Here is a 24,850-nt window from a genome sequence, read left to right on the forward strand (position 1 = left end):
ATGACCACTGCATCATTCTGCCAAGTGGTCACAACCATGTACACTGTTCACAACCATGTACACTGTTCATAACTGTAAAGTGTTCACAACCATGTACACTGTTCATAACTGTAAAGTGTTCACAACCATGTACACTGTCCACAACCATGTACACTGTTCATAACTATGTAGAGTGTTCACAACCATGTACACTTCACAACCATGTACACTGTTCATGATTATGTAGAGTGTTCGCAACCATGTACACTGTTCGCAACCATTTAGAGTATTCGCAACCATGTAGTGTGTTTACAGCCGTGTACTGGGACTAAAAACCATTTACACTGGTCACAGTCACATGTAGTGGTCAAAAACCACGTACAGTGGTCATAACCATGTACAGCGTTCCGAACCATGTAGAATGTTGGCAACCACGTACAGTGGCTACAACCTCGTACAATGCTGACAACCATGTACAGTCTTCACAACCACGTACAGTCTTCACAACCACGTACAGTGTCCACAACCACGTACAGTGTTCACAACCATGCACAATGTTCACAACCACGTACAGTGTTCACAACCATGCAGTGTTCACAGCCATGCACAGTGTTCACAACCACGTACAGTGTTCACAACCATGCACAGTGTTCACAGCCATGCACAGTGTTCACAACCACGTACAGTGTTCACAACCATGCACAATGTTCACAAACATGCACAGTGTTCACAGCCATGCACAGTGTTCACAACCATGCACAGTGTTCACAACCATGCACAGTGTTCACAACCATGCACAGTGTTCACAACCATGCACTGTGTTCACAACCATGCACAGAAATCATAACCAGTTCTATATGATGAGTGTCCTTTCTAATTGACACCCTTCCTCTGCTACACAGGCAGCTGTCTGCTGTGCTACACAGACTGCTGTCTGCTGTGCTACACAGACTGCTGTCTGCTGTGCGACACAGACAGCTGTCTGCTGTGCTACACAGACTGCTGTCTGCTGTGCTACACAGACTGCTGTCTGCTGTGCGACACAGACTGCTGTCTACTGTGCGGCACAGCCTGCTGTCTGCTGTGCGGCACAGACTGCTGTGAGAATTCATCTCACCAGAGACACAAGTCAGGCATGTCGTTACGTTCATGTCATTTACCTTCTTCACCTTCTATTATGAATAGTGTCCCTATCTATCTGTCCATCTATCTATCTCTCTATCTGTCTATCTATCTATCCATCTATCTATCTATCAATCTATCTATCTATATATATGCATATAAATATTTCATGTGTAGCGGGGTGGCGACAGAAATGGATGAAGGCAGCAAGTATGAATATGTATGTGTATATATGTATATGTCTGTGCATGTATATGTAGGGATACGTTGAAATGTATATGTATGTATATGTGCGTGTATGAGCATTTATGTATATATATGTGTATGTGAGTGGTTGGGCCATTCTTCGTCTCTTTTCCTTGCGCTACCTCACTGACTCGGAAAACAGCGATTAAGTATGATATATATATATATATATATATATATATATATATATATATATATATATATATATATATATATATATATATATATATATATTGGAAAGGATCACAATTTTGCGCGTGATCAAGATATTCCTATGAGTCCAAGGGGAAAATGAAACACGAAAAGTTCCCAAGTGCACTTTCGTGTAATAATCTCATCATCAGGGGAGACACAAGAGAGAAATATAACAGTCAGTCGATATACATCGAAAGACGAAGCTACGACGCCATTTGGTAAACATGTGATTGTCTCCCCTGATGATGTGATTATTACACGAAAGTGCACTTGGGAACTTTACGTGTTTCATTTTCCCCGTGGACTCATAGGAATATATATATATATATATATATATATATATATATATATATATATATATATATATATATATATATATATATATATATATATATATATATATATATATATTTAGCAGTAGGTCAGTATATGCTGCATATATTTTAGTATAAATGTAATGCTATAAATTATCCATTATGATAATGGAAATAAAACTACATCAGTAATAAATAACAATTTATATGTATTGAATACTTGGGTAGTGTGTGTCGTATGAACACCTCACATGAACACTGAAGAACTTAGCAGAAGACAGTGTTCAGGAAGACGCGAAGGGAACACTGGGTACACAAGTCATCGTACATCATTTACAAAAGTCATCGTACATCATTTACAAAAGTCATCGTACATCATTTACCAAAGTCATCGTACAGGATTTACAGACGTCATCGTACATCATTTACCAAAGTCATCGTACAGGATTTAAAGACGTCATCGTACATCATTTATAAAAAGTCATCGTATAGAATTTACAGCAGAAGTTATCGTACATCATTTGCAAAAGTCATCCTATAGGATTTACAGAAGTCTTCGTACAGGATTTACAAAAGTCATAGTAAAGGATTTACAGAAGTCAACGTTCATCATTTACAAAAGTCTTCGTACTGGATTTACTAAAGTCATCGTACAGGATTTACAAAAGTCTTCGTACAGGATTCACAAAGTCATCGTACAGGATTTACAGACGTCATCGTTCAGCATTTACAAGTCTTCATGCAGGATTTACAAAAGTCATTGTACAGGATTTACAAAAGTCATCGTTCATCATTTACAAAAGTCATCCTGTAGGATTTACAGAAGTTATCGTACAGCATTTACAAAAGTCTTCGTACGGATTTACAGAAGTCAACGTTCAGCATTTACAAAAGTCTTCGTATAGGATTTACAGACGTCATCGTTTAGCATTTACAAAAGTCATCCCATAGGATTTATAGAAGTTATCGTACAGGGTTAACAGAAATCATTGTACACCATTCACAGAGGTAACTGTACGGGATTTACAGACGTCATCGTATGTAATTTACAGAAGTTATCGTACAGTGTTTACAGAAGTTATCGTACAGCGTTTACAGAAACCATTGTACAACGTTTACAGAGGTTATTGTATGCTTTAAACATCAGAGTTGTGGATTGTCATGTGTGTGGAGCTGGCTCCACTCGACTCAGACAGACAGACGCAGACAGTCATACAGACAGACACAGACACACACGCATCCGGTCTACAGTCCACCCAGCTGTTCATCCTCCGATAGGGGTACCTGGCGTAGACTTGTGTGTGTGTGTGTGTGTGTGTGTGTGTGTGTGTGTGTGTGTACATTCATACGTAGGAGTAAAGACATGGTACATATATACAAGATTAAGAGGATTGGGCAACGCGAGTGTAAATCCCTCTCTTCGTAAAACACACACACACACACACACACACACACACACACACACACACACACACACACACATTTTCGTCTCACAGACACACACACAGCCACTTGTCTCACAATCATAAACACAGACACACATAGACATACACCTTACAGTCACATACAGACACGCGCTTCCCAGCCCCACATTGACAGACACGTGCCTCAGACACAGACACATACACACGTCTCACAGACACACAGATACGCACCTAACAGACACATATATACAGACGCAAGCGCTGCAGTCACACACATGGGGACATGCGCCTCACAGACAGGCCCCACACAGACACAACCAGGCCCCACACAGACACAGACAGGCCCCACACAGACAAGCAGGCCCCACATAGACACAGACAGGCCCCACACAGACAACCAGGCCCCACATAGACACAGACAGGCTCCATACAGACACAGACAGGCCCCACAAAGACACAACCAGGCCCCACACAGAAACAGCCAGGCCCCACACAGACAACCAGGCCCCACATAGACACAGACAGGCTCCACACAGACACAGACGGGCTTCACACAGACACAACCAGGCCCCACATAGACATAACCAGGCCCCACACAGACACAGACAGGCTCCATACAGACACAGACAGGCCCCACACAGACAGGCTCCACGGAGCCTCAGGGTAGAGGGTTGCAGGAACACAGCCAACCACAGTCTCTGGGGAAATATATTATCTTGAAAAATAGTCTCAGTAGAGAAATAAGTACGAGGGCCCGAGTGGACGACACGACGCTGCTGGGGGCTCCTGCCGACGACGACGACGAAGACGACGACGAACCAAGAGGAGCAGCAGGAGGAGGGGCGTCCGTTGCCTGACGATGAGGCTGCATAGCTGCTGGGGTCTCGTCTGAAATGGACAACTTATTATTATTATTATTATTATTATTATTATTATTATTATTATTATTATTATTATTATTATTATTATTGTTATTATTATTATTATTATTATTATTATTATTATTATTATTATTATTATCATTATTATTATTATTATTATTATTATTATTATTATTATTATTATTATTATTATCATTATTATTATTATCATTATTATTATTATCATTATTATTATTATTATCATTATTATTATTATTATTATTATTATTATTATTATTATTATTGTTATTATTATCATTATTATTATTATTATTATTATTATTATTATTATTATTATTATTATTATTATTATCATTATTTTTATAATCATGTTATTAATGTTATTATTATCATCATCATCATCATCATTATTATTATTATTATTATTATTATCATTATTATTATTAGTAGTAGTAGTATTATTATTTTTATTATTTCATACATTTTTTCATACATATTCGCCATTTCCCGCGCTAGCGAGGTAGCGTTAAGAACAGAGTACTGAGCCTTTGAGGGAATATCCTCACTTAACCCCCTTCTGTGATCACTATTATTGTAATAACATCTTATCATTATTTTTATCATTATTATCATAATTACCATCATTAGACATATCCCCTTGGATCCGGTTTACTGGGGTTCTGTGTCTTCAAGGCTGCGCTACAATCATTCGCAGGGGAAGTGATGGACTCCTTTTGGAATGAGAAGTGCCACAACGAGACCTGTGCCTTCATCTTTGTCCATTGAGGATGATAAAAGTCGCCAAAGGTGACCGACCTTTCCTTCGCAAAGCAACCATATGTAGGTGGAGTCCGGTAACACCTTCGGCAAGGCCGTATATTGGGAGTCTTAAGAACTTCTCACTCCTGAGGAGTTCACATTTCCCTGCGTCTTGACGTAGCGCAGAGCCTTGGGCTGCAGTTACCCAGGATTCTTTGGTAGAAAGACGAATTAGGATCATAGCCGTATGGGTAGCGTTTCCAGCTACCACGCAAATGGTGCCGGGTTCGAATCCTTGTTGTTGGACAGCATCAGATACACACACACACACACACATATATATATATATATATATATATATATATATATATATATATATATATATATATATATATATATATATACCAGATCTTCACTCTTTTGTGTCTTACACACAAATACCACAGCCTAAGCCACGTGCCTGTCTGTCTGTATGTATATAAATATGTATGTATGTATATAGGTATATATATGTATAAGATTCCCAGGCCGAGAACCCAGCGTTCTAAAATATCTAAAATTTAAATGGCTGTCGCATTTCATATTCTCCCGCCGAAATGTTCAGCGCGTTTCAGAAGTCTGAATTCCTGGCGGCCGTTCTGTATTTCTCTATTTCTATGATGATATTTTTTTTTTGGTTGGTGTGTTGTACCCATTTTCTTTTTTCCTTTTTTTTTTTCCCCTCTCAGTACAGCGTCCGAGAAAAATTGCATCCCTTCCCAAGCAACTAAATCCTCTGGGGTGATCGGTGAGCTGGACTTTATATTTGTCAGAAGCGGAGACGAGGAAGAATTTTTTTGCGGGGGGATAACTGTAGTAGATAATCAATTTTAAAGTTTATATATATATATATATATATATATATATATATATATATATATATATATATATATATATATATATATATATATATCTTTTCTTTTCTTTTCTTTCAAACTGTTCGCCATTTCCCGCATTAGCGAGGTAGCGTTAAGAACAGAGGACTGGGCCTTTGAGGGAATACCCTCACCTGGCCCAATTCTCTGTTCCTTCTTTTGGAAAATTAAAAATAAAAAAAAAAAAAACGAGAGGGGAGGATTTCCAGCCCCCCGCTCCCTCCCCTTTTAGTCGCCTTTTACGACACGCAGGGAATACGTGGGAAGTATTCTTTGTCCCCTATATATATATATATATATATATATATATATATATATATATATATATATATATATATATATATGGGAATATGAATAAAGGCAGACAGTGTGAATTGTGTGCATGTGTATATATGTTTATGTCTGTGTGTGTATATATGTGTGTACATTGAGATGTATGGGTATGTATATTTGCGTATGGGGACGTGTATGTATATACATGTGTATGTGGGGGTTGGGCCATTTCTTTCGTCTGTTTCCTTGCGCTACCTCGCAAACGCGGGAGACAGCGACAAAGTCAAAAAAAAAAAAAAAAAAAAAAATATATATATATATATATATATATATATATATATATATATATATATATATATATATATATATATATATATATATATATATATATCCCTGGGGATAGGGGATTAAGAATACTTCCCACGTATTCCCTGCGTGTCGTAGAAGGCGACTAAAAGGGGAGGGAGCGGTCGGGGCTGGAAATCCTCCCCTCTCGTTTTTTTTTTTTTAATTTTCCAAAAGAAGGAACAGAGGGGGCCAGGTGAGGATATTCCAAAAAAGGCCCAGTCCTCTGTTCTTAACGCTACCTCGCCAACGCGGGAAATGGCAAATAGTTTAAAAGAAAGAAAAAGATATATATATATATATATATATATATATATATATATATATATATATATATATATATATATATATATATATTGTTAGGGGATCTGAATGCACTGGTGGTTGAAATGGCAATTGAGTATTCAATCTGTGGGGCGTAGTAAGGTCCCTAGTTTAAATGAAGTCTGGTGAAAGCTTGTCGAGTTATTTATTAGAAAGAAAACGGTGATCAAAATATGTGGTTTGAGAGAAGGTGTATACATACGTCTATGCGGGTGAGGGGTGGCTGTGGCTGAAGGGTATACAGGCGTAAATGGATCAGGTGTTAATTGACAGGAGGACAAAGGAGAGGTTGTTGAATGTGAACGTGCCGAGAGGGACGGGAAGTAAAATGTCGTCTGATCGTTTCTCGGTGGAAGTGAGGGTGAATTTGGTCGTGAGTTTATAAGAATATAGGATTGACGTATATGTAAAGGAAGTGATGAAATCAGGGGAACTTGGTAAAGTGACCCGTGAGCGGATATTGCATAAGAGGTTGTACAGTGTACGGGCACAGGGTAATAATAAATGAAACTAAAGCGGTGGAAGGCAAGTATTTAGGGAAGCATTTGCTGAAGTGTGTGGATGCAGTGCGTGGTATGTTGAAGGCTGGATATGAGAATTGATTGTTGAATCGCCAGCGGAACGGGAAAGGGAAGGACTATGACTGATTCGGAAGAATACAAGAGGGAGCAGCGGGTCGTCAAGAGTGAGTTAGAAGAGGTAAAAGAAAAAAAATACAGAGAGAGCACATGAGAGGTGGGGAAGGAGTGTCGATACACTTTAGAGTATATAAGAAATTGTTTTAAGGAGAAGATGATAATACGAGAAGAACAGCTTTATCATAGAAGAACAGCCTTTTCAAAGGCTTCCATGATCACAATCTAACGTTAAGTTACTGAAGAATAGACTCGTCTGATTTCAAACAGTGTGATCGTCACAATTTCTTGGGCGAACGTTTTACCTCGAGCGAGGCGAAGAACTCGTTCTCCAACAGGATTATTAACGTATGGAACCATTGACCAACTGGAGAGGTTGAAAGCAGTGCTATATAGATACGTTTAAGAAGAGACTTGATGTGTGTTTGGCTTCCAAACGTATGGAACCATTGACCAACTGGAGAGGTTGAAAGCAGTGCTATATAGATACGTTTAAGAAGAGACTTGATGTGTGTTTGGCTTCCAAACGTATGGAACGACTTGCCAACTGGATAGGTTGAAAGCAGTGCTATATAAATACCTTTAAGAAGAGACTTTGATGTGCGTTTGGCTTCCGATCCACGACTGACGTTATCTACGCCTTAGTTACGTACATGAAAAGTTTACAGGTTTGTCTGGATGAATTAACTATGCGTCATCCTTCTCTCACCATACCTACAGTACCTGAGTTCTCTCGTTTCATCCACCATTACACACAGCTTCGTTAGGACCCACTGGTCTGTTGCAGTTTGCATTCCTTTATATATTTGCAGAGGTAAATGTTCGAATTATAGTGGCATGGACAGTATGAGTTTGTGTTTGTTGAGCATGCTTTGGCAGGGGGGTATGGGACAGTGGTGACTGGCTGGATTTTGGCGGGCACAGAGCATCGAACTGGGAAGGAGCAGCGCGGAGCATCGAACTGGGAAGGAGCAGCACGGCCTCAGAAGATGCAGACGGTGTTTGGACCAGTCGTTAGCTTCGAAGAATGCCTGTGAGATGCGTTTGGAGTAACACTATGACATTCATGGTTCTGAGAAAATCGTATCAATGGGGTTGATAGAAATGCCCGATGGAAGGCGCTACAAACATATAAAGGGAAAGTTGCTAAGAAACTCACTGAAGACTAGGAGAGTAAGACATATTTACGAGTAAGAAGTGAGGAGGGTGAGTGGTTCCAGATGACCCGCTACGGCTGCTTGAGCTATTTACACATTGAGTGGTGAGGAGAGCAAATGATAAGGTTTTGCAGGAAAGGGTAGGTCTTCAGTACACTGGATGTGGAAGGGTTGCTGCTGTTTGAGGGTGACAAAACGCTCTTGCCTGACAGTGTTGTAAGAATGTAAGCAGTAGGCCCGCAATGCACAAGAAAGGGAGTGGCTGGTTGGTTGGTTGTGCTGGAAATGAAATGCCTGAGGACGGTATGTGACATAGAAAGTGTTGATGCTGTAAGAAAGGACAGAAAACGGTATGATAGGGAGGGATGTCTGAGTGAGATTATTGGTTAGGTGCTGAAATGGTCTGGATATATGGGAGGATGAGCGAAAATAGTCTCATAAGGAGAACATATGTATCGGGAACAGAGGTAGGGAGGTGATGATAGAGACTTGGGAAATGAAAGGAGGAATTCGGTGTAGTTGTGGGGTACTGGGACGTGAACATTCGGGAATGTGAGAGACGGTCGTTGGATAGTATAAATTGGATCGATGTGGTATGAGGGGAGCGACGTGCTGTTATGGGTTAAACCATGACATATGAAGTAATCAAAGTAAAACCTAGAGTAATCTGTGGGGCTTTGATATAGGTTGTTATATTATACATGACGGCTACAGATGGAATGCACGCAAATGAAAGTATTTGCATGTCTGTTGCTTCCGCTAGCTTGCAAAGGCGGGAAAAGCCATTGGGTATATAGAAAAAAGACAAGCACACAAAGACACAAGCAGAAATAATGCTACACAGTGATATAGTTCAAAAGATGGAGCCACACGAGTGTAGAACTTCCTACCCGTACAGTACAAACAGGAAATTACACACTAAGAGACAAGGAAGCACAGTGTTGCACTCCCGATATTCTATGAACTATTTACATTTTGTATCAGAACTGAAATTAGAAGATGCGTCTCATGTTTGGTCTTCTCATTTACAGGAACATCAGAGTTAATAGAGAAGGTCTAGAGAAGGGCAAGAAGAATGGTGCTAGACATAGCAGACTTGAGTTACAAGTCGAGGTAAGTGGCTACACATTTCCGCACCGTGGAGGGGAAAACAATGAGGAGGAAGTTGATTGCAACTTCATAGTTTCTCGATTACGTTCACCATTTGGAGGGTCGGTAGCTTCCTCACCGATGCGGAGGGGGAACATGCAGTGGTCATAGCAAGACACTTGGGGTAGAATGATGTAAACTCCTTTTGGAAACTGTGTTGTGGATGAATAGTGTAAGGTAAGTGATGAAGGTGGGGATGATCCAGACTGTATATAGACACGACGGGGAACTGTCAGAAAGCCAGACATGCAAGACACAGACATGACGAGGTACAGACAGGAGGACACAGCCAGACATGCAAGACACAGACACGACGGGGTACAGCCAGGAGGACACAGCCAGACATGCAAGACACAGACACGACGAGGTACAGACAGGAGGACACAGCCAGACATGCAAGACACAGACACGACGAGGTACAGACAGGAAGACACAGCCAGACATGCAAGACACAGACACGACGAGGTACAGACAGGAAGACACAGCCAGACATGCAAGACACAGACACGACGGGTAACAGCCAGGAAGACACAGCCAGAGACAGACACAACGGAGAACAGCGATGAAGAGACAGGCAGAGACAGACATGACGGAGAAGAGCGATAAAGACACAGCCAGAGACAGGCACGACTGAGAGCAGTGATGAAGACACAGCCAGACACAGACACGATGGGGAACAGCCAGGAAGACACAGCCAGAGACAGACATGACGAGGAACGGTGAGGAGGGCGGACTGACCCTCGAGGACGTGGACGACGACGGAGGCGTGTCGTGCACGTGCCGGGGCGCACGTGTAGTTACCAGCGTCGCCACGGGTGGCGCGGGTCACCAGGAGCCAGCTGGTACCCGCTCGCCGGTCCGTCACCAGCTGGACGCCCCCGCGACCTCCGGAGTTGACCTCCTCCACCACGCTGCTCCTCCCGCCGCTGATGCCTGAGGGAGGAGAAGAGAGACACATCAGATCCAGCCAAGGTCAACAACATAGAGACGTCAGAGGTTATGGTGACCCCGAGGTCACGCGGACTCAAGGGGTCAGAGAGGGTGGAGAGGTCACTAACTCCTGCACCCTCGTCTTGACCATGATCTTGTTAACAAGAGGCCGCCCTCAGAAGGCTTCCGTCCCTTCCATACACCAGGGAATATTGTAGTCTCGATGCCTTTTGTCCCACATCCGTTGCTGAGGTAGTGGCGCCTCCCTTCCTCCCTCCCCATGAAATTCCAGGCCTCCGTAACAATAGTCCCTCCTCCCCACCTCCTCAAACCCAGGCCGCTATAACAATGGTCCCCCCACCTCTCTCTCCACACACACACACACACACACACACACACACACACACACACACACACACACACACACACACACACATTGGGAAGCTCCTCTGACGTCACTGGCTGGTGGTCTCCAAGCCTGCAACACTGGCCAGGGGCCTCCAGGCCTGCAACACTGGCCAGGGGTCTCCAGGCCTGCAACACTGGCCAGGGGCCTCCAGGCCTGCAACACTAGCCAGGGGCCTCTAGGTCTGCAACACTGGCCAGAGGCTTCCAGGTCTGCAACACTGGCCAGGGGTCTCCAGGCCTGCAACACTGGCCAGGGGCCTCCAGGCCTGCCACACTGGCCAGAGGCCTCCAGGCCTGCAACACTGGCCAGGGGTCTCCAGGTCTGCAACACTGGCCAGAGGCCTCCAGGCCTGCAACACTGGCCAGGGGCCTCCAGGCCTGCAACACTGGCCAGAGGCCTCCAGGCCTGCAACACTGGCCAGGGGTCTCCAGGTCTGCAACACTGGCCAGGGGCTTCCAGGCCTGCAACACTGGCCAGGGGTCTCCAGTCCTGCAACACTGGCCAGGGGCCTCCAGGCCTGCAACACTAGCCAGGGGGCTCCAGGCCTGCAACACCGGCCAGGGGCCTCCAGGCCTGCGACAGGTCATGGACCTCACGACATTGCACCAGGGTCTGCCTCGGTCCTGCCTCAGCAAATACACAGACGAGAGTGCGTCTTTGATGGCAATGGCTGGGCAAGACTCCTCACTCCTGTAGGGCAAGGGGAGAAGTTCTGCCAGGTCGATGCTATGCCATCAACCCAAAGTCTTATGAGGGATGATATCAAATCGCTCACAACCATCACTCATAAGAATAAGTATGTTATTCTTGGGAATAAGGGGAGAAATATTACTTACCCACGGATCCCCCAGCGTGTCGTAGAAGGCGACTAAGAGTGGCGGGAGGTGAGGGAGTCTGGAAATCCTCCCCTGATTTATTTTGTCATTTTCTGAAATTTAAACCGGGAAAAGGAACCAGGAGAGGATTTCTCCTGGAAGGGCTCAGTTCCTAATGCTTCCTCGCTGTGAGAAGGCGGGCAATTACGAATCGAAAGAGGAAAATGATGGATAAATGGGTAGATAACCGCATGCCTTCCTTGGTTGGTTTGTGGGAGGGAAAAGTTAATGTACGCTGGTAAACTTGGACGCCAGCGGCCGAATCCTACTTTAAAAGTTAGATCAGAAACGAACCTTAACCTGAATGACTGTTGGTGAAGTTTGTTGCCAGAGGGCAGGTTACCGACACACACACAGGCACTCTCTCTCTCTCTCTCTCTCTCTCTCTCTCTCTCTCTCTCTCTCTCTCTCTCCAACTCACCCAAGCCGGTGGGGACGTGGTACCAGGTGACGGAGGCGGTCTTGGGCGTGGCTCCCGAGATGATGCAGGTGATGTTGAGGTCACTGCCAGCTCTCATATACACGGCATCTGACCCCAGGATCCTGGCCTCTGGCTCTGCGGGGAGGAAGGAAGAGAGAGAGACGGAGGTCGATGGTGGTGAATCCAGGAGTGAATATAAGCGTGCGAAGCTGGCAAGATAAGGCTATCCAACGACAAAGGGGTATTGTCGCAAAGGATGAAAAGTACAATACTCTAGAAGGCAATGATGGTCTCTGGAGGGGAAGTATCACCAGACAGAGGGACGCGTCCCTCCATAATTTTGGAGAAGCCATGATCCTGGAGTTGGCAAGTTTCAAAGAACCTGGAGGTGACTGAAGTGACAGCAATGGGCCCGATAGTCACAAGGGTCAGAACGGTCTTCAGTCGTAGGGATGGGCTGCACCAAGGCATGCTTCCAAGTCTGGAGTTGTCGAGAGACGAAGTAAGGAAGCAAAGACAGGAACTCGAGGGAGAAGGGGTTAAGGGTAGGGGGTTATGTATGCCATCTAGGCTATACTCCTTGCCCACCTTTGCTGAGGAAACACTTGGAGGACCACCTCCTCCCTGAAGAGAATGTAGGAGATGGCTAAGGAGGAGGAGAAGGAGGAGGAGGAGGAGACTAGATAGGAAGACTAGATGGCGCAGTCATCAATATCAAGAGGACGTTAAGGTATCAAAAGGAGCGGTTCTGTCAGTTGGTGAGTCGACCATAGATTGGTCAGGTCAGGGGACAGAAGAACAGGTTGAAATGTAGACGTTGCTGGAGATGATTTGGTTTAAGGGACCAGAAGGATCTGTCTGTAGATAAGAAGTTGAATCAACACACTTTTTTGATGTTATGTTTGAACTTTACGAAGATCTTCTGGGTGATTCCATGCAGAAGTGAAAGCTGATGAGGGCTCAGGGGAAGGGAGGAGTTTCATGGCCCAATAAGCTTTGTCCCTGGTGCCAAAAGGATATCAATAGCAGGAGTGATGAGACCATGATTGGACTTGAAGAGAAAAAGCTGTCACCTGTCTATCTATCGATCTATCTATCTATCTATAACTATCTATCCGAGGACTCACTAGCAGGGATAGGATGGGCGAATTTGAAGCAAGAAATTCTTCGGCAAGACTGTATTCTGTTTCGTCAACTGACGATGGTACAGCCTCGCTAAGCGTGACTTTTCACAGGAGGGGGGGTGTCCGGTAGCACCCAGAGAGAGAGAGAGAGAGAGAGAGAGAGAGAGCTGGGGAACACAGTGGACCGGACTGAGGCTGATCCCGGGCCACTGACCTATCACGTCAAGAGTGAAGCGTTTGAAGATCTTGGGCTGCGCGGACACCTGGCACTCGTACACGCCGGAGTCGCTGACGGAGGGGCTGGAGACGCTCAGGACCCAGTAGGGCGAGGACTTGGCGTGCACGGCTCGGAAGCGGGTGTCCGTGGTGTACGTGAAGGAGTCGGTGGTCAGGACGTGCAGGTCCCGGCGACGGATCCACGACACCTGGTGAAGCCAGGGGCACAGAGAACAGGTGTTAGTATGTGTAGGTATGGGAGGCGTAGAGAGAGTGCACGGGTGGTGTGGGTGAGCATGGGTGGAGAATGGGTGGCAGGGGTGAAGAATGGGTGGGTGGCAGGGGTGAGCATGGGTGAAGAATGGATGGCAGGGGTGAGCAGTGGGTGAAGAATGGGTGGGTGGCAGGGGTGAGCATGGGTGAAGAATGGATGGCAGGGGTGAGCAGTGGGTGAAGAATGGGTGGCAGGGGTGAGCATGGGTGAAGAATGGTTGGCATGGGTGAGCATGGGTGAAGAATGGATGGCAGGGGTGAGCATGGGTGAAGAATGGATGGCAGGGGTGAGCAATGAGCGGCAAGGGTGAGGAGTGGGTGGCAAGGGGTGAGCAATGGGTGGCAGGGGTGAGCAATGGGTGGTGTGGGTGAACAGAGGTGGTGAAGGGTGAGCATGGGTGGTGTGGGGGACGAGGAGAGAGCATGGGTGTGGAAAGCTGCTGAGGTAATATTGTCATGGGTAACTACCTGACAACCCACTCGACCATCATGGGTAACTACCCTACTACCCAACAACCCTCTAGACCGTCATGGGTAACTACCCTACTACCCAACAACTTACTCGACCATCATGGGTAACTACCCTACTACCCAATAACCCATTAGACCGTCATGGGTAACTACCCCTCCTAACCAACAACCAGCTAGACCGTCATGGGTAACTACCCCTCCTAACCAACAACCAACTAGATCGTCATGGGTAACTACCCTACTACCCAATAACCCTCTAGACCGTCATGGGTAACTACCCCTTCTAACCAACAACCAGCTAGACCGTCATGAGTAACTACCCCTCCTAACCAACAACCAACTAGACCGTCATGAGTAACTACCCCTCCTAACCAACAACCAGCTAGACCGTCATGAGTAACTACCCCTCCTAACCAACAACCAGCTAGACCGTCATGGGTAACTACCCCTCCTAACCAACAACCAGCTAGACCGTCATGGGTAACTACCCCTCCTAACCAACAACCAGCTAGACCGTCATGGGTAGTAACTACCCTACTACCCAATAACCCATTAGATCGTCTTGTGTAACTACCCCTCCTAACCAACAACCAGCTAGACCGTGTGAGGCAGCTGACCAGTATCCAATTTCCAACTCCTGTGCTGCTCAGGAAGTTAACGTTTGTTGTGAGATCAACTTGGTTGGCCCGGGGCGCTGGGTCACTGGTGTGGCTGGCCCATCCCCACCACCTCGACAACCCTGGTGCTGGGTCACTGGTGTGGCTGGCCCATCCCCACCACCTCTACAACCCTGGTGCTGGGGTCACTGGTGTGGCTGGTCCATCCCCACCACCTCTACAACCGTGGTGCTGGGTCACTGGTGTGGCTGGTCCATCCCCACCACCTCTACAACTCTGGTGCTGGGTCACTGGTGTGGCTGGTCCATCCCCACCACCTCTACAACCCTGGTGCTGGGTCACTGGTGTGGCTGGCCCATCCCCACTGCCTCTACAACCCTGGTGCTGGGCCGCTGGTGTGGCTGGCCCATCCCCACCACCTCTACAACCCTGATGCTGGGTCACTGGTGTGGCTGGCCCATCCCCACCACCTCTACAACCGTGGTGCTGGGTCGCTGGTGTGGCTGGCCCATCCCCACTGCCTCTACAACCCTGGTGCTGGGCCGCTGGTGTGGCTGGTTCATCCCCACCGCCTCTACAACCCTGGTGCTGGGGTCACTGGTGTGGCTGGTCCATCCCCACCGCCTCTACAACTCTGGTGCTGGGTTACTGGTGTGGCTGGCCCATCCCCACTGCCTCTACAACCCTGGTGCTGGGTCATTGGTGTGGCTGGCCCATCCCCACTGCCTCTACAACCCTGGTGCTGGGTCACTGGTGTGGCTGGCCCATCCCCACTGCCTCTACAACTCTGGTGCTGGGTTACTGGTGTGGCTGGCCCATCCCCACTGCCTCTACAACCCTGGTGCTGGGTCGATGGTGTCTTAGTTCATTCATGTTGAATAGGATGCAACAAAGACCTCAAGCCACCATGGCAACAAAGACCTCAAGCCACCATGGCAACAAAGACCTCAAGCCACCATGGCAACAAAGACCTCAAGCCACCAATGGCAACAAAGACCTCTAGCCACCATGGCAACAAAGACCTCAAGCCACCATGGCAACAAAGACCTCAAGCCACCAATGGCAACAAAGACCTCAAGCCACCATGGCAACAGAGACCTCAAGCCACCATGGCAACAAAGACCTCAAGCCACCATGGCAACAAAGACCTCAAGCCACCAATGGCAACAAAGACCTCTAGCCACCATGGCAACAAAGACCTCAAGCCACCATGGCAACAAAGACCTCAAGCCACCAATGGCAACAAAGACCTCAAGCCACCATGGCAACAGAGACCTCAAGCCACCATGGCAACAAAGACCTCAAGCCACCATGGCAACAAAGACCTCAAGCCACCAATGGCAACAAAGACCTCAAGCCACCAATGGCAACAGAGACCTCAAGCCACCATGGCAACAGAGACCTCAAAGCAGGTCGGCAATGAAAAAAAAAAACAGAAAAATCCAATTTCTGTTTACATAAATACAGAACTACATTTACATAAACACACAACTACATTGGGGTCATTACTGTTTGAGACGACTGGCTACGTCTTATTTAGCATTCCTGTGTGTGTGTGTGTGTGTGTGTGTGTGTGTGTGTGTGTGTGTGTGTGTGTGCAACGTTATCTTCATAAACTTATAAACGCGAGTTGAAAAACAACCTCTGCCGCCACATCCCCGTGGCCCCAGCAACGTCGCAAATTGTCGTCTTGGCCTTCAACTGTCTTCAAGGGGAGGATATTCCTGCGCTTAATGGCGCGCGCTTATGAACATACATAAGTGCTCATAACGCCGCTGGAGCCCATCAGCGCTTATAAAGATATAAGAGTACGAGTAATGTGGAGAAACGACTGCGTACTTCAGCGAGATTACCTCCTCGCCCAAAAATGGTTTCATGAATATCAGATGTTGCCGGAGGAGGAGGAGGAGGTGCTGGGTGGCCTGGTACACCCGCCCGCTGCCTGGTGCCGGGGTGGGACGATGTAGCGGGTCAGGGCGGGGTCATGGGTCACGGGGAAGATATGGGGTCAGTGGGGGAATATGGGTCAGAGGGGACATGGGCTCCTGTAGAGACATGGGTCAGTTGGGTTGGGTGGCAAGTGTGACAGTGGGAGCTTTGCGTTAGCGGAGGAAGTACTTAGGAAGCCGCTGCTTCCCATGATTACTGTGGAGCTGTTGGGTAACTCGAGGATGAGTCGTTGTGACGTCTGCTTCTTTCGCTACCACCCTTAGCTTAAGAATGCTTTAACCTCTCATCATTATCTTTCGTAACAACTATAACTGAACCCTTTTTAAAAGACTGGTCGTTTCACCTCATAAACTCACAGACAATTCAAATCATTTTCTCCTTTAACTCTCCATTTCTTTGGCCACTTTTTTTCTCTCTCGAGTATTCCAGACTTTACCCCTTGTGTTTAAGACCCCCCCCCCTTCCCCCTTCCCTCCCCGTGTGTTCATCACTCACTCCGTGTATTCAAAACCCACCCCGTTTGTTCATACCCCCCACCCCGTGTTCAAGACTCCACCGCGTGTGCTTAACATCTTTACCGTATGAACTTATCATCCCCCAAGCTTTGTATATTATTACCCCCACCCAGTTTGCACTATAACCCCCACTCCGTGTACACTATAACCCGTGTACACTATAACCCGTGTACACCATAACCCCCCGCCTCTCCCGTGTGTGACCTCTGGCCCTAAGAACGTGAGTCAGCTTGAGGCCTTACCACCTCACAACTCACACGTCTCTCACCCTCATTTCCCTCATTATTCAGCACTAGGAGATCCACTGGCCCGTCTCCCCTCCTCATGCCTTCCTATTGTCGGTCTTCATATTTCTTTTACTACCTATTTTCCTTTCCTCATATTTCCACCATCTGCCACCTCATTAATTTCTCCACCTTCCTGTTTCATACACGCACTTCTGCAAGTTATTGCTTTACTCATTTTCCCTCCTCATTTTTCTTCCTCATTATTCTTCTCTCATACATCTCTGCCTCTTCCATGACTTTCGTGTTCCTGGGTATATATATATATATATATATATATATATATATATATATATATATATATATATATATATATATATATATATATATATCTTTTTTTCTTTCATACTATTCGCCATCTCCCGCATTAGTGAGGTAGCGTTAAGAACAGAGGACTGAGCCTCTGAGGGAATATCCTCACCTGGCCCCCTTCTCTGTTCCTTCTTTTGGAAAATTAAAAAAAAACGAGAGGAGAGGATTTCCAGCCCGCCGCTCCCTCCCCTTTTAGTCGCCTTCTACGACACGCAGGGAATACGTTTGAAGTATTCTTTCTCCCCCATCCCCAGGGATATATATATATATATATATATATATATATATATATATATATATATATATATATATATATATATATATATATATATATATATATATATATATATATATATATATATATATATAGGACCAAGATGGCTCCTTGTGTTTCCTCATCCTTATAACTGACGCTTTCCTGGACGCCAAGTGATCGATGGGATTACGTCGACACTTGCTTGCCTCAGCGCTGGACAACAACAGCTCGCCTCACTCACTCGCCTCCCATCATCACCTCAGTCGCTCCCACCCACACACACACACCACCCCTCACCCACCCTGCTGTTCCACTGGCCGGCCTCCCATCATCACCTCAGTCGCTCCCACCCACACACACACCACCCCTCACCCACCCTGCTGTTCCACTGGCCGACCGTATCCCCTCCTAGCTGTTCAGATGTCCGTCAGTCTCCCTGGTGTCAACCTGATGAAGGGGGGAGAATGGGATGTATGAAGAGGAAGAGAGAAGAGTAAGAGGGATTAGAGAGAAAGAGAGGCAATGCGACTGAAGGGCGGGGAATAGATGGATAGAGAGATAGATAGATAGATAGATAGATAGATAAATAGATAGATAGATAGATAGATGAATAGATAGATAGATAGATGAATAGATAGATAGATAGATAGATGAATAGAGAGAGAGAGAGAGAGAGAGAGAGAGAGAGAGAGAGAGAGAGAGAGAGAGAGAGAGAGAGAGAGAGAGAGAGAGAGAGAGAGAGAGAGAGAGAGAGAAGAGGGGAAGAGGTGGTGGGGGTTAGGGCAATATAACGATCTATTTTGATTTATCGTCATAGCAGAACCCTAAACCTCATACAGCTATAAAAACATTTCACATCAGCTGCACATCATGAGAGGCGCTCGCTACAGTACCGTGCACACACCCACAGTACACCCACACACACACACACACACACACACACACACACACACACACACACTGTACACACACCCACAGTACACATACACACAGTACATCTACACACGGTACATACACACATAGTATACACACCCACAGTACACACACCTACTGTACAAACACCCACAGTACACACGCCCGCAGTACACACACCCATAGTACACACACACACACACACACACACACACACACACACACACACACACACACACTCACACACACACACAGAGTACACACACCCACATTACACAAACCCGCAGTATACACACCCACAGTACACACACCCACAGTTCACACACCCGCAGTACATAATCCCACAGTACACACACCCACAGTGCACACACCTACAGTACACACACCTACAGTACACACACCCACAGTACCCCCCCTCCCACACACACACGCCAGGATGAAAAATAACACAGTAATGAAATATAGCATTGCAAGCGTCACAATACACATCCCACAGTAATAAACGCGGCCACAAACATTATAACACAGTGTCATAACATGCGTCATCATAACACATATCATGGTAACATACACCATCGTAACACACGCATCACCGAAGCGCACCATCGTAACATACTGTCGAAACACACACACACACACACACACACACACACACACACACACACACACACACACACACACACACGCGTATCATTATAACACACACCATAACACACCATCATAACACACTCTGACAACACACACCATCCTAACACATTGCAACACACACCATCATAACACACCATCATAACACACTCTGACAACACACACCATCATAAAACACACTCTGACAATACACACCATCATAACACACCATCATAACACACTCTGACAACACACACCATCATAACACATTGCAACACCCACCATCCTCACAACACACACCATCCTAACACATTGCAGCAAACACCATCACAACACACACCATCATAACACATTGCAACACACACCATCATAACACATTGCAGCAAACACCATCATAACACACACCATCCTAACACATTGCAACACACACCATCCTCACAACACAACCTGGAAGGATGATGGCCTCACCTTGCGGTCCCCTAACGTCCTCACGCCGCAGGTCAGGTTGGCTGCGGCGCCCACGGGCGTGGTGATGTGCGTGGGCGTGGACAGGAAGTAGGGGCACTTGCGGCAGCGGTCGGGGGCGGCGGTTGGTGTGGGCGGCGTGTGCGTCACGCCTGCTGGGAGGACAAGAACTCATTGGTACACAGACACACACACACAGACGCCAAAGTAGGTCGGTGATTGGTCCTCTTACTCAAGGATAATGTAAAAGTGAAAGGGAAAGGAGCAGTGGGAGGGGCGGGAGGGGAATTTCCCCTATCTTGCTTTTCAGTTACTATAAGATGGAACAGAAGAAGGAGCCGAGCGAGGAGTACTCATCTTCTGCAAAGGGATGCAGAATGTTTACGTGGATGAGAAGGGAGGTTATAGGTAGTATGTCTGGGGAGAGGAACCACAATGTTCTGGCTCTGAGTGTAACCTATGCTCAAGGGGAAGGAGGAAGAATGGATCAGAAATGTACTGGGGGTAAAATCTATGATCAGTGGGATGTGAGAAAACTAACCAAAAAAAAAAAAAAACCCAAAAAACGCAAAACAATGATTATACATTTGTAATGCTTAAAGGAAAATAAGAGAAGGAAAAACAAACTGAAAGACGAAAATGTATCTGATATTAATCACAAAAACGTACCAAAGGTGATCCAGTGACCCAGCTATGGATCAGCCAAGAGATTTAGGCTGTAAATAGCTTGTAGGATGGAAGAGCGAGCTGTCGAGGGACAAGGTCGTATATATGACCTCCGAAATAAGGTGTAGGAAACGTTGACCAAAGATAACAGGAATACAAAGTGTTGAGCAAAGATGGTTTCTTTTGAGATAAAATTTCTAGAAGCTATCATGGAGGATCCGAAGCTGCAGGTGGATATGGAAGGAGTGTGGGAGAGCAAAGATGGTTTCTTTTGAGATAGAATTTCTGGAAGCTATCATGGAGGATCCGAAGCTGCAGGTGGATATAGAAGGAGTGCGGGAGGCGTCCAGCAACGACCACGATATCAAACACCATTGAAACAGAAGGAGATATGCAGACAGACCCTCCCCCGGCAATGTTACTTAGACTGAATGAGACTCACATTCGCCCCCGGAGCAGGGGTGGCAGTGGAGGGAAGAAAATGGGATCTAAGAAACGCCAGAGGCAATAGAGACGGGAGGCATATTCTCCAACACTGGGGGGAACACCGAAGATGATAGGGAGCTCCAGAAGACAAAGATCTGAGTGGTATCATCTGCCCAAATGGAAGCGGACGAGGCCCAGCGATGGTGAGGCAGGTCGACAACGCCCGCTCCACATCATCATGACCGACTTGCTCCAGGTGTGTATTGGAAGAGAGACGCGACAAGAGCAAGGACTTCGAAGAGCAGGCGAGGGATCCAGATGGTAGTAGGTAGATCCCCGACCACAGGGAGAGAGAGAGAGAGAGAGAGAGAGAGAGAGAGAGAGAGAGAGAGAGAGAGAGAGAGAGAGAGAGAGAGAGAGAGGGAGGGAGGGAGGGAGAGTGAGAAAGAGAATCTTAATCTGTATTTAAGCATCTTTTGACGTCCACTTTGCGATCTGATTCCATGATACAAACTCTTCAACTTCTCCATCGTCATCATGAGAGGCATTTTTCCCCTTTGACCACAGGGTTATGGCTGATGGTTGTCGGGAAAATAATGGACATTTCTGGAAAAAAAAAGAAGGCAAAAACGTAGTGCTATTAGTCGCGTATGCTGTCCATTTAGGAGTATAATTTGCCTTATTTCAGGCAGGCAGAGTTTTAGAATAATGTCTTAATCATGTGCAGAGACGGGGTAAAAGCCGTAATTAAGAGTGGTTTGGCTGTGATTTTATGGACTATGCTTAAGTGGATAACGACGCTGGGGGGGGAAGTACACGGGCCCCGGGCCGCATGCGGGTGCTGGGGACTCATCTCCACGCCGCGGCGAGGGAAGGTGGAGTGAGTGAGGCGAGAGTGGAATGAATTGAGGGAGTTGGAACGGAGGAAGAAGGGGAGGTGGGTGAGGAGGAGGAGATGGTGGAGGTGCGTGAGATGTGAGGACCTGCAGGCGAGGATAGTGAGGGCCTGCAGGCGAGGATAGTGAGGCCCTGCAGGCGAGGACAGTGATGAGGCCCTGCTGTCGAGGACAGTGAAGCCCTGCAGTCGAGGATAGTGAGGCCCTGCAGGCGAGGACAGTGATGAGGCCCTGCAGTCGAGGATAGTGAGGCCCTGCAGGCGAGGACAGTGAGGCCCTTCAGTCGAGGATAGTGAGGCCCTGCAGTCGAGGACAGTGAGGCCCTGCAGTCGAGGACAGTGAAGCCCTGCAGGCGAGGATAGTGAGGCCCTGCAGGCGAGGACAGTGAGGCCCTGCAGGCGAGGACAGTGATGAGGCCCTGCAGGCGAGGACAGTGAGGTAGGTATGGCCAGCCAGGGGTGACACACGGTTAAAGGAACCACTCTACCACTCTGGCCACAATTACACACTCCACGCGGGAAACCTAGTCTGGTGTGACCTTCGGTAACTCACCTGAACCATGATGATCCTCTCCATGTAATCTAACACACACCACACACACCCACACACACACACACACACACACACACACACACACGCGCGCAGCCATAAAGGATGGACGGGTCGTTGAACATCTGTTAATACCCACAGCACAGAGCCCAGAAACGACTGAAAATATTGTATTGGGAGAGCGGGCGGGAGAAGGAGGAAGAGTTTCTGGGGCTGGTCAACAACAGACTCTGAGCTTAACGACTGATGCAGTTAAGGGCAAGAACCCTTGGCCCTTTGACACCGAGGCACTCAAGAAACCGAGCGGAAGCTGTAAAACGAATGATATGCCCTGTTAGAAACGGATCAATTTGGAAAATGTATGATTCCATGGACGAAAAAGTTTAGGAAGGTGCTCGAGAGCATAAGATCAGTCAATGCTGCTCATTAGCGAAATGGGAGAGTTTTTTGGACAGCCAGAGACAAGAAGAATGACAGATCAACATGACAGGACTTAGACGTAACGCTGGGTAAGACAGGGAGACAGACAGACAGAGATTAATATCGGACTATGAACACCTCGGAGGGATGATTTCAAGAGCAGAGAATGTCAGCAAGACTTCGTGATAACGTGGGAGGAGCGGCTCAAGAATGTGTCATATCCCCGCGCCTCATGAGGGACGCCGGAGAGAGAGAGAGAGAGAGAGAGAGAGAGAGAGAGAGAGAGAGAGAGAGAGAGAGAGAGAGAGAGAGAGAGAGAGAGAGAGAGAGAGAGACCAGCTCACACGGCTCCACCTCCGTTACACAGCACGGTGATATGAACAACTGTGTTCTTGATTTCTGCAGGTGGAGACAAGGTAGTTGAGCTGTGTTCTTCATCTCTGTAGATGGAGACAAGTTGAATAAAGCAGTTCTCTTCATCTGTGTAGATGGAGGCAAGATTATGAAATCAGTTTTCTTCACCTATGTAGATGGAGGCAACATTATGAAAACAGTTTTCTTCACCTATATAGATGGAGGCAACATTATGAAAACAGTTTTCTTCACCTATGTAGATGGAGGCAACATTATGAAATCAGTTTTCTTCGCTTATGTAGATGGAGACAAGATGAGTGAAGCAATTCTCTTCATCTCTGTAGATGGAGACAAGATCAGTAAAGTAGCAGACGCCTTCTGCCACCACCCCAACCACCACTTTCTCCGGCGTATCATCAAACGGGCGACCATCTCTGAAGAGGAACGCCATGTACTATGGATAACACGCTGTTATGAACTAGCCTTACAGAAAATAGAGGTGAATGTAAAGCACATCTTGACCCAACCTCACCGCTGGAGACTTTGGCAGTAGATGAATTCTAACCTTGGACGCATAAAGGAGGGGAAAAATGACGGTGATATACATGCATACTCAGGAATATTTACAGTTTGTTTATAGCATTAAAGTAATTGTCGAAAACGCTATTTGTATTTGTTAATCGTCTTTATTTCGATAATATTTCATTTCTAGTGTTATTTCTCACCATTTCAACCGCATGTGGGATTATAACTTAGATCCATTTTACATGACTTAAAACCCGGACACATTTCATCGGAGTTTGGGAACCTAAAATTTATCCTCGTGTCGTGTTTTGGTTCAGTCTTGATGGATATGTAATGTATACATATGAATTACTGTAATGACTTTTACCTACGTTTCCATTAACTTCTCAAAAGCTAATTAGGTCCCTGTATGGGGTAAAGACTCGATCAACAATATTGTTACCTCGCGTTGGGTCATGAATTAATTGTTTAGAAGTTGTCTTCTACTGAACTACTCCATCTGCTTCCTTCACAGCCACTTGCTAAGAAAGCCTATTACGTTATTGCTAAGATCATTTAAACCACCTTCAGTTACTATTTCTTTATTGTGCAATGGAGACTTAATATCATTTATCCAAAGTAAAAAAAAAAATTCCTCGTTTTC

The 24,850-nt window shown here is 46.2% G+C and overlaps 1 protein-coding gene across 3 annotated transcripts in view; it reads right to left on the reverse strand.

The window, feature by feature from the left end:
- Positions 1 to 2,045: 2,045 nt before the first annotated feature.
- LOC139760151 (uncharacterized) overlaps positions 2,046 to 24,850 on the reverse strand; it is a 34,166-nt gene continuing 11,361 nt past the window's right edge. The window contains exons 2-6 of one of the 3 annotated variants that reach the window (XM_071683046.1): positions 20,375 to 20,523; positions 13,691 to 13,901; positions 12,353 to 12,487; positions 10,456 to 10,650; positions 2,046 to 4,168 (exon numbers count right to left, since the gene is read on the reverse strand). In XM_071683046.1, coding sequence (XP_071539147.1) covers positions 3,939 to 4,168; positions 10,456 to 10,650; positions 12,353 to 12,487; positions 13,691 to 13,901; positions 20,375 to 20,523 — 920 coding nt within the window. In that variant the 3' untranslated portion in view covers positions 2,046 to 3,938. Of the gene's footprint in view, positions 4,169 to 10,455; positions 10,651 to 12,352; positions 12,488 to 13,690; positions 13,902 to 20,374; positions 20,527 to 24,850 lie in introns of all 3 variants that reach the window. The other 2 variants (XM_071683045.1, XM_071683048.1) reach the window with 2 other exon arrangements.

The sequence above is a fragment of the Panulirus ornatus genome, chromosome 35 (genome assembly GCF_036320965.1).
Source record: "Panulirus ornatus isolate Po-2019 chromosome 35, ASM3632096v1, whole genome shotgun sequence".
NCBI lineage: Eukaryota > Metazoa > Arthropoda > Malacostraca > Decapoda > Palinuridae > Panulirus > Panulirus ornatus.